The sequence below is a fragment of the Apium graveolens genome, chromosome 7 (assembly GCF_009905375.1).
Source record: "Apium graveolens cultivar Ventura chromosome 7, ASM990537v1, whole genome shotgun sequence".
Lineage (NCBI taxonomy): Eukaryota > Viridiplantae > Streptophyta > Magnoliopsida > Apiales > Apiaceae > Apium > Apium graveolens.
In genome coordinates, this window is record NC_133653.1 from 195,980,750 (window position 1) to 195,991,761 (window position 11,012).

At 37.6% G+C, this 11,012-nt stretch overlaps 1 protein-coding gene across 1 annotated transcript; it reads right to left on the reverse strand.

Moving 5' to 3' along the window:
- Positions 1-8,920: 8,920 nt before the first annotated feature.
- Positions 8,921-10,432, reverse strand: LOC141674311 (uncharacterized). The gene is made up of 2 exons (XM_074481037.1): positions 10,310-10,432; positions 8,921-9,658 (listed from the first exon to the last, which is right to left on the reverse strand). Exons 1-2 carry the CDS (start codon positions 10,430-10,432, stop codon positions 8,921-8,923), a joined length of 861 nt encoding a protein of 286 aa, XP_074337138.1.
- Positions 10,433-11,012: the final 580 nt, after the last annotated feature.

The window sequence follows — 11,012 nt, forward strand, 5'->3', positions numbered from 1 at the left end:
AAATGCAAAGGAGCAGACTGAAGTCTTTTTCCTAAAACAGTATCAAGCCTAAGGATTCTATATAGAAGAAGATCAAGAAGATCATGCCTCAGAAGAATTTTGAAGAAGCTTGGAGTGGAATAAATCTATTTTGGAGAAATATGTTCTAAGTCAAGATCTCTACAAGTCACAGATTTAATGTTATAGAGAAGTCATTCGAGAACTCCAGAATGACTTATCGAGAAGTCATTCAAACTCCAGAGAGTACCGACGGATAAGCAATATCTACACGACGGATGAGCAATATCTACTCAACGGATGAGCTATATATCTACTCGATGGATGAACAACATCTACTCGACGAATGAGCAATATCTACTCGACGGATAAGCTATATATTTACTCGATGGATTAGCTATATATCTACTCAACGGATAAGCAATATCCACCGGGAGTAGAGAAGTCAGGAAAGCTACTCGAGAACTCAAAAATATATCGACAAGTCATTCTTTCACTAGAGAACTCAGAGTTATCGACAAGTCTATATCCATTCGAGAACTAAGAGATATCTACAAGTCCGGTGAAGTTATGAAGACTAGAGATCTCGATGAGCTGAAGACCTCTACAAGCCAAACTCATTATGGAGTACTAGATATCTCGATAAGCTTTTGTACTTATCGAGATATCAAGTGTTCAAATAAATCAAACTGGAGATCTCGAAGTACAGTCTCAAAGTACAGAATCGTAGATCAGTTTAATATCCAAGATAAACAATCAACAAACAATCCAACAGCTGGATTGACAAGTCTACAAAAAGCAGCTTGAAGTGTGTTCAAGATTAATGGCTAAGATTAACTGACAGAGGAAGATTAAAGTAAACACGGGATGCTAAAGATATGCTAAGCCATAAATGGAAGATTTGCTTTTCTATAAATAGAATTGACAAGTGACAGTTTAGAAAAGCTAATAGCATGTTTATTATCCACTGTGTAAACCAGCAGTTAACGGAGCTATAAAGTTCACACTGGTCCTCTAGTTAGAAGTAATAATTTTGATAAAAATTCTGGTAACACACTCGAGAAGAAGCTGAGCTCTTTAACTTTGAAGAGATTAGAAATTTTGTAGCAAAACATCTTAATTTTTAATACAAAAATTAAGTGAGTTTTGAAGATTTGTGTTCTTTATTTTGTGCAAGTTTAATTTCTGCATGAACACTTTTCTATACAGGATTTAATTTACTTTGTTCAACCATTATCTTTCAAGAAAGCCTAAAATAAGAAAAATACATTCACCCCCCCCCCCTATGTGATTCATTACCTAACAAGATGGTTTCAATCTTCACAAGGAAACAATATGGCAATTACAAAGAATGGCTATCAGATGGTGAAAGAATTGGATAACAAAAGAGTCAAAGTTTCAGAGTTACAAGGATTTGGTCTTTCAATGTATAAGGTACAATGGTTTGAGTATGTAAGTAATTCTGGTTCAGTGTTCAGTATTTAGTTTGTATGTATTTGTGGAGTAGTATCGTATATTTGTGGTTCATATTCGGGTATTCAATAATCAATGGTTCAGAAAAAATATGATTTACGACTCAAAGATCAATCACTGGAATCAAGATTTAGGGTTCAGTGCTTCAAAGCACTTGCAATATAAAACAGAACTATCAACTATTCACAGTATATCTCGAGAAAGTTCAGAACACTTGCCTTGTATTAGCTTGCTACACTCTACTAGCTTTCAATCACAACCTCTTACTCCTCGACTACTTGCTTCCCTTTCCCATGCCTTGCCTCTTCTGCTCACATAGCATAAGTATCTATCAATACTTAACTCATATGATTCTACTCGATATAAGCTTCTATCTACCCTTCGTTTTCCCCAAATCCGATTTACAGATTGAAAGATACGATCAAAACAGTCATATAACGTACATATACGCATTTAACATGTTAATCAATACACATATAACACATAACACGTAAGATGTTTGATTGTAATACTTTTCAAAGAAGGTTTGATGTTAAAAGGATTTTTCAGATACCTAATATGGATTTTTAAACATTTTTCAGAATTTAAACGGGTCGTTGAACCATTTTTGAAACAATAAACAGGGTTCGATTGGCCGATTCTGGCTTCAAAATAATCTTATAATAATTATCGAGCCTTGAAAACAATTTAGAATAATATTTTAAAATTCGAAACTATTTTTCGGAATTTTTAAATAAAAAATAAATAATTAAATCTAATTAAATAATTAATTAAAATCAATTAATAATTAATTAAATCAATTAATCAATTAATTTTTGAATTAATTGACCAATTAACTAATTAATTATTAACTAAAATTAATTAACTAATTAATTCAAATTTATTTCTGAATTAAAAATAATTTTTGGAAATTAAAATAATAATTTTTAGAATTTTTAATAATTAAAAATGAATTTCTGTAATTAAAATAAATAGAAAATAAGATTTTTAAATCATTTATAAACAATAATCCTATTTTTGCAAATTTTGGAAAGTTCAGGGACCAAACTTCATCATTTTCAAAAGTACAGGGACTAAAGTGCAATTTTACAACCCCGTCGCCGGAAAATGCCCTGTCTCGCCGGAGACGGCGTTCCCGAGATCCTCACACCTCCAAAAGCTCCAGATCACTTCTCCTAATCACCGGGAACACAACCCAACAATCAAATCGTTCTAATAACCCCGGAGTTGGCCGGAAATTGGCCGAGAAGTTCCCTGGTTCCGGCGAACTTTGTTTGCTTCGATTTGAGCAAACCAGGAATCGTCAGTTGTTGTGATATACATGAATCGATTGCAAATTCAACAAGGAACACGATACAATCAACAAAAACATCTAATAACGCCTAGAACAAAAAGGCCCAAATTTCAATTAAAAACATTCATACGGGTTATGAACCCTAATTTTGAAATTCGAAAATTAAACCCAATTTTGAACATGTTATTGAACTCCAAATCAGTCATATAATATACCAAAATTATTAGGAAGAAAATCTCTACAACATGCAATCATCAAATCATCCAAATAATCATCGGAACAAAAATTCATAATTTTAATCAAAATAATTCGAAAACAAATAAAAATATAGAAAATAAACCTTAATTTCTGCAGTTCTGAAACTTGAAGAATCTGATAGTACTCCTTAAATCCTTCATTTTGGTTACTAGAGCTTCCCGAGCAGATTTCAATAACACCTCGAAATTATAGTTTGATTCTCAAAAGGTTATAAGAAATTAGGGGTTTTCTCTGTAAAATTATATAATTACTGGCTACAAATGATTTTGTGTACAAAATAAAATATGGTAAGGGCTATTTATATTTACAAAATATTGATACCCCGTTGGATCATACCGGATATAAAATAATACGTTTATTTATAAAAATAGATCCAAAACGGTACCGGTTTCGGGATAATTATCCAAATATGTACAATTTGTACAGCGGTCTTGGTCTCAGCGCCTAGTTACACGTATTACGAGGTGATAATTATAATAGTTTAATAAAAAGATCCCGTTTATCAAAAATACGAGTTTTATTGATTTACCGAAACAAATTTTGTATCGAAAATATTGCGTCGGGACCCGCACAGGATAAACCGTACTCCAGATTGAAAAAGTTAAATTATGGAAAATGCTCGGAATATTGCAATTAGGTTAGGAAGGAGTTCTCGGAAGAGTTTCGGGATATAAAAACGTAAAAACGGGTGAAGTCGGCTGGTTCCCGAATATATAAAATGATTTAAAAATACTCGGAAAAAAGAATTTATTAAATCCATAATTTTTCTATAAAATCATAAATCAACATAAAAATAAATAGAAAGATATGATAATTATCTATATTTTAGTTTAGACATATAAAAATTAAAATACTCAATTTATATTATTTTTAATCACCCAAACACATATACCACTTAACAAATAATTCACAGAATACATACTGAACATGCATAATATTTATTTATTAACCAAAATAATTACATGATATATCCCATATATTATACTTTTCCTTCACCATTCCTTTAATCCTTTCCGGTCAATCTTCTCACCGATCAAAAAGGTACACAAAGCTTCTAATATCTCTGAGTTTCGTCAAGTAAATCATTGTGCATGCCATATAATTTGTTCATCATCTTGTTTATAACTCATTCTTTGATATGTATGTATTTGTGTGTGTATATATATGTGTATATCTACATATATATATCGTATATATTCAGATTTTTGCAGTTTAGATCCAAAATCATAGGGTTTTGAATTTCAAATTTATGTTTTTAAGAATTTCAACAGTTATTATTCTATGCCCAATTTGGGTTTAGAGTGCTTATATCGCAAAATTTATCTAGGGCGCGCCATCCTGTTTATCCATCAATAGCGTACTTAAATTTTAAGTGTAAAACATAACGTTCCCTGTCAAGACGCGCCTTATCCCTTAATCTCCTTTTTCCTTTTAAACTTTGATAGGGCGCACCTTCCCTTTCCTTTTAAGTAACCTTCTTACTGTGTTGTAATAGACACAACTTTTACTGGGCGTGCCATCTTTGTGCGGGGTGCACCTTTAAAGGTTAATAAGATAGATGCGTTTTAGCCTAATTCAATATATATAATTTCTGAATGGGGCATGCTATCTTCTCAATGCATGCCTTCTACTATTTGCTTTTCATATTTTCTTCTCCTTTTCCTGAATTGGACGCACTCTCAATGATTTTTGCTTTTTTTTTGACAGCTGGAAGACGAGGGAGCGTCTTCTCCTTTTCATCCTTTCAAGGAATTTCTCTCAAATCTTGGAATTTACTCTCCTCCTAACACTTACTTCAAACCTCAACCTCCAAACGCCCACCACACTCCTGAGTTTTTAAACCGGGTGGCGCGCCTTATTCAAGATTCCAAAGGAAGTAACTTAATGGCAGATTCTTCAAACAGTTCCTCCATGGACAACATCCCTTTATCTCAAAGACATGGCAAACAAAAACTGGTCCAAAAAGAGAGATCCCCTGCTCCTGTTGAGATATAATTCGATGACGATGATTGGTTGGATTCTTTAAATGCAGACAGATTTAGGAGCACAGAGATTGGAGTCAATATTGGTGCAGGCCCATCCAAAGTCTCTTATAGGGTGAACTCTTCCAGTCCATCTCAGGGCGCGCTTACTTCCCCTAACTCAGAGGGCGCGCCTGAGGAGAACTCATCACCTTTTCCGTGATGAGATGAATTTTTTTGACGAAGTTACCCTCCCATTCGTTCACTGGGAAGTTTCTGACAGCGAGTTGGATTTTGACTGGAGTAAGTATGAAGTCTGTAGAGAAGCCGCGAAGAAGCGTTTCATAAAGGAAGAAGGAAAACTATTTTGTGTGGGGCTTTCTTCTAATTGTTCAGATGAACAATTTAAATGGTTAATGGAATATTATGATATGGAAGGGATATGGGTGCACCCTCTGAGCATGATGCGCCCCCATCTCTTCAATTATGGCAGGAATTTCAGAATTCCAAGGATGGTTACCAGTCCAAAGCTGATATCTTTAGGTGTGGGCACACCTCTCCATCCCTACTTGAGAGATGTGATTGAGTTATATGACTTGGCCACTATCCAATTATCTCCTAACAGCTACAAGCTTGTTCTTGCACTGTATATTATGTACATGGACTTAGGATTCCCTGCACCTACTACGGAAGAAGTTGTCCATTTCTTCAGCCTCAGAAAATCTGATCATGGCTATTACTATCTGGTTGTGGATAAACAACATAATAAGAAGGGCTTTTCATCAGGCAAAGTCAGTCACGAGAAGGGATGGAAAGAGACTTCTTCAACTTGTATGATGTTCCTAGAGTTAGAATCCAGTTCAACACAGATCCAAGTAAAGGCGCGCCTTTTTGCTTTTTCATCTTTATTTTATTTTATTTTATTCTCATGTAGTCCTTCCCTTCTACATCAGACAAGCCCTCTGTCCGGGAACTTGAGGGCGCACCCAAAGAAAGGGCGGAAGCCATACTCAAGAAAGATTGCTGCAGATAGATGGAATTTGAAGACACTTGTCACAGAGTCTAACCTAATGTGAGTTGGCATTCTATCTGATCATGTTGGGACTAAATGTAGATAAATAGAGTTTAGGAAAGTCATTCCCTTTACTCGTGTTGTAGAAATTGACAGCGATGAGGATGAAGATGAAGGAGAACACGAAGAGAGTACCACCCAAAGTGAACCCCCATTAGGTTTGAACAATGATAGTATTTGTGAGGGCACGCCTTCCCTTTAGGACGTGTCCTATCTATGTTTTATATTACTGTCACCTTAGTTTCTTTATTCATATATTGCACGTTGTACTTCATTTGCCTCGTACTTGCATTTATCTTTACTTGCTGATTCTACTTCTGCATATCATAAACACATGTACTGTGTCTTTATTAATAACTTTAATCCCGTTTGGGCGTGCCCTAACTTATAGGCACGCCTTTTTACCATGTCTACTAATATTTTTCATATGCTTTATGCAGAAATGGCTCCTCGCAGGATTCCCAAGTCATTCGGGGCGCATCCTAGTGACAAACCCAAGTCCAAACCACCAAGGAAAGATGCATCCAAAGCCCAGACACCTATTCCTACTCTTGCTATTGTCCAACCAACCCCTCTCCCAAAAAGGACTGTGGTAGATTTAACTGAGCAACATGGTGCATCCAAGAAGCCCCGAACAGAGGGTACGCTTTCCCACTCTTCTTCTGCACTTAGCCAATTCGGCCATGTAGGATCACTGTATGTGACCGATAAGGAAGTAGGGAAATGGCAGGCAATGAGCCTGGAGGAATCCATCAGGGCTTCTATCAAAGCCTCCTGCCAGCTTATAATGCATTCATCCCTGGTTGTAGACAAGTTCCTGGAGGAGAGGGCGCGCCTGGTGAGGCTTCAAGGAGATAACAACATCTTGCTAAACACTCTCAAGGACAAATATTTCCTCCACTCCAAGGACATCAAGGCAAAGGACTCCGAGATTTCTTTTCTCAAGGGTGAAGTGGCAAACTTAACTTCCCAACTTGATATTTCCAACAAAAAGGCTGAATCTCTACACATAGAGCTTGCTGAGACTAAACTGAGGGTGGAGCACCTTGAGGATCAAAAGAAGAATGGACGGATAAGTGAGAGAAGGATGATAACAAATGAAGCCTTTGCCAATGGTTTCCATTTCTACAGGATTGGATTTGTGGCGAATGATCCTGAATATTCCTTTGAAAAGTTTGGTGAGAAGACGGTTGCTGAGATGGTGGAGTTCAAGAAAGAGTTTGCTAGGGAGATTCAGGAAAAAAGGTTGAGCTTCGCCTGGAAGAGGAAGAAGGCGCACCCACTGATGAACCTTGGCATGAAGAAGGGTTGAGCTTGGCCTGAGGTTGATCCCTCAGTTCCTCTCCAATCAATCCCTCTGACCAGTGACTCTCAGGGCGTTCCTTGATTCTTTTTAAATCTTATTTGAACTGAATCCCTTAATACTTTGAGGAGCCGATCCTCTTTTGATGTTGTGCAAAGTTGTAAAACTATTTACTCTTTTGTGTTGGTTTTCTGGAATTGCTTTTATTATGACATTCGTATGCTTTCATTTTTATTCTGATAAAATTTCTAAGTATAGACACTTGGGGCGCCTCCTATTATAAGGGCGCACCCTAATATCTTGACCGTAGGGTAACTTAGGACACGATATTATTTCAAAGTCAATTTAAAAAGGCAAGCCTCCTTATTTTTCCAAGTCAAATTGATGTCACTGTTCTGCTTTATAATCCTAACTTTGGACTTTGGCAGACAAGTTTGATTATGATGCGCCTATACCTAGGGCGCGCCTCTAACCTTAACAGATATTTAAATCAGGGTTCTTTCCAACTTCTGATGCAGAGGGTGCGTCCACCTATAATATGCAGGTTTTACATATCCCTTAGTATATATATGGAATTCAACTGTTATAAGTGAAATATCACATCATGGATATCTTTTGTCTGTGTAGTATAAATTAACAACTTTTACCAAATTATTATCACTAAGGCACTTCCAAAAAGGGGGCGCCCTATCTTTTTATGAGCACAAATACCAAACAAACAAACAACTGAAACAACTTTTCTCTTTTATTAATAATGCACAAATCCAAGTGGAGCCTTTGATTGACTTCTTCATCTTTCTCAATGAACAAATCCCTTCGCAGTGATCCAGCTCCCACATCTATGGGAATCATAGCCTCGTACCCGTAGGTTAGCAAAAAAGGGGACTCGCCCGTAGTCGATCTCGGAGTTGTGTTATAAGACCAAAGGACCATTGACATCTCCTCTGGCTAATCTCCCTTCTTTTCTTCTAGCTTGGTCTTTAGAGTATGTTTAATAATCTTTTTTATGGCTTCCGTCTGTCCATTACTTTGTGGGATAAACCGCAATGAAATCTTTCTTGATGTTTAAGTCTTCGCAAAGCTTTCTCAACTCTTTACTGTCAAACTGCTCCCATTGTCAGATATGAGTTTATATGAAATACCAAATCTGCAGACTATAGAATTGAAGAAAAAGTCTTTGATTTTCTTAGTCGTGATCGTGGCCAATGGCATAGCTTCCGCCCACTTTGTAAAGTAATCAACAGCCACTATGGCATACTTCACACATCCCTTAGCCTTAGGAAATTCTCCAATGAGATCAATTCACCACATAGAGAAAGGCCAAGGACTTGCCAACGAAGTTATGGATGTTGCCGGGGCGTTAGAGTAGTTAGCAAATCGTTGGCAACGATCACATGCCCTAACAAAATTGAAAGCATCTTCTTTCATAGTTGACCAATAATACCCTTGTCTAAGGACTTTTAATGCCAACGAACCACCCCCTAGTGATTGCCACAGTTCCCTTCATGTATCTCTCTAAGAATATAATTTCCTTCTCCCAAATCTACACACCGTAAAAGCGCCTAATTAAAACCTCTCTTATATAGCACCCCATCATACTCAACATATTTCGTAGCCTGATAACGAAGGCGTCGATCCTGTAGCTTGTCTTTCGGCAAAATCCATGTACGGATATATTTGTGTATAGGAGTCATCCAAGTCTCTTGCGGGACCTCTTGCATCTGAAACACACTCATCTCTGTAATACTTGGAAATTCCTGAATTCCCAAGGGAATTTGTCGTAGCAACATGCTGTCCATCTGTGAGCCCATTTTTTCCAAGGCATCCACATTTCCATTCTTTTCTCTTGGCACGCCTTCCAGCTTGGCGCTTCCAAAATTTTGAAGTAAACTTTGCACACATCTCATGTATAACTCAGTTCGAGGGCTTCGGGTACGGAACCCTCCATTAACCTGATTTACTACTAACTCCGAGTCGCTCTGAGCTATCAAATTAACAACTCCCAACTCCAAGGCTATCTTCAGACCATTAATCAGGGCTTCATATTTGGCGTCATTATTGGTGACATAAAACTTGAAGTGAATGGCATTTGTTAGATGATGTCCTTCTGGAATAACCAAAACAATCCCGGCTCCCGCTCCGTTATTATTCATAACCCCATCAACATGCAAGACCCACCAAGGGTGTGGGAACTCTTCTCTCACTTTATTAGGGGCATTCTCTTGTGAGGAAGGTTCTGCCGGTACTATAGCCTTATCATCTACCTCAGAATCGAACTCAAGTATGAAATCATTCAACGCCTACCACTTGGTTATCGTGCGAGGGCAGTATTCCAGATCAAATTGTCCCATTCTACTGCCCATTTCAGCATTCTCCCTGACGACTCTGGCTTATGTAAAATATGTCTGAGAGGATAAGCGGTGCGGACCTCTATCCGATGAGCTTGAAAGTATGGCCTTAGCTTTCGTGCCGCAAGAATAAGGGAATATACTAATTTTTCCATGCGGGTGTATCTAGTTTCTGCATCCAACAATCTCTTACTTACATAGTATCGGTGATTGGCGACCTTCTTCCTCTTTTACCAATGTCGCGCTAATGGAGTATTCTAAGACTGCCAAGTAAAGAATCAACATTTTCCCATCTTCTGGCCTGGCCAACATAGGAGGATTTCCCAACTGTTCTTTGATTTTCTGAAAAGCTTCCTAACAGTCCGAGGTTGACACAAAATCTTTTCCCATGCCCTTAATTGACTTAAGGAATTCCCTACATCTATTTGAAGATTTTGATACAAATCGATCTAATGCCGCAATTTTTCCCGTCAGACTCTGCACTTGCTTAATGTTGGTGGGAGATTTCATGTCCAGTAGGGCCTTGATTTTTGTGGGATTTGCCTCGATTCCTCGGTGATTTACCATGAATCACAGGAATTTCCCTGACTCAACCCCAAATACGCATTTCTGAAGATTTAGCTTCATCCTATATTTTCTCATAATGTGGAACATCTCTGCCAAATCCGCTATATGATCCTCTGCTTTCTTGGATTTCACCAGCATATTGTCCACGTATACCTCCATTATCTTCCCGATTTGTTTTTTAAACATTTATTCACAAGCCTTTGGTAAGTTGCCCCTGCTTTGATTAGACCAAATGGCATCCCGATGTAGCAGTAGAGACCTCTGTCAGTGATGAAGGAGGTGTGCTCCTGATCAGGTTCATACATTGGAATTTGATTATAGCCAGAGTACGCATCCATGAAACTTAGAAAAGTATGTCTGACCGTTACATCAACCAACTGATCGATTATTGGCAGAGGAAAGCTGTCCTTTGGGCATGCTTTATTTAGATTGGTGAAGTACACGCAAGTTCTGCACTTCCTATTGGGTTTTTTTACTAACACCGGATTTTCCAACCATTCCGAGTAGAAAGATTCTCTGATTAGTAGTCCGACGTCCAAGAGTCTTTCTACTTCCTCCACCAATACTACGGCCAATTCTCTACTTACAGCTCTGTGCTTTTGTCGAATTCCTTTATGTTTGGAATCAATATTAAATCGGTGACACATGACTTATGGATCAATTCCAACCATATCAGAATGGCTCCACGCAAATACATCAAGATTTTCCAAGAGAAATATGGAAAGCCCCTCTTTCAACC

What these genes read in the sequence shown, in the direction of transcription:
- LOC141674311 (XM_074481037.1), bottom strand. Translation starts at nt 10,432, where the DNA reads ATGGAGGTATACGTGGACAATATGCTGGTGAAATCCAAGAAAGCAGAG. An exon ending in AGCTAAATCTTCAGAAATGC is followed by an intron (nt 9,659 to 10,309) that starts GTATTTGGGGTT and finishes ACCAAGTGGTAG; the next exon opens with GCGTTGAATGATTTCATACT.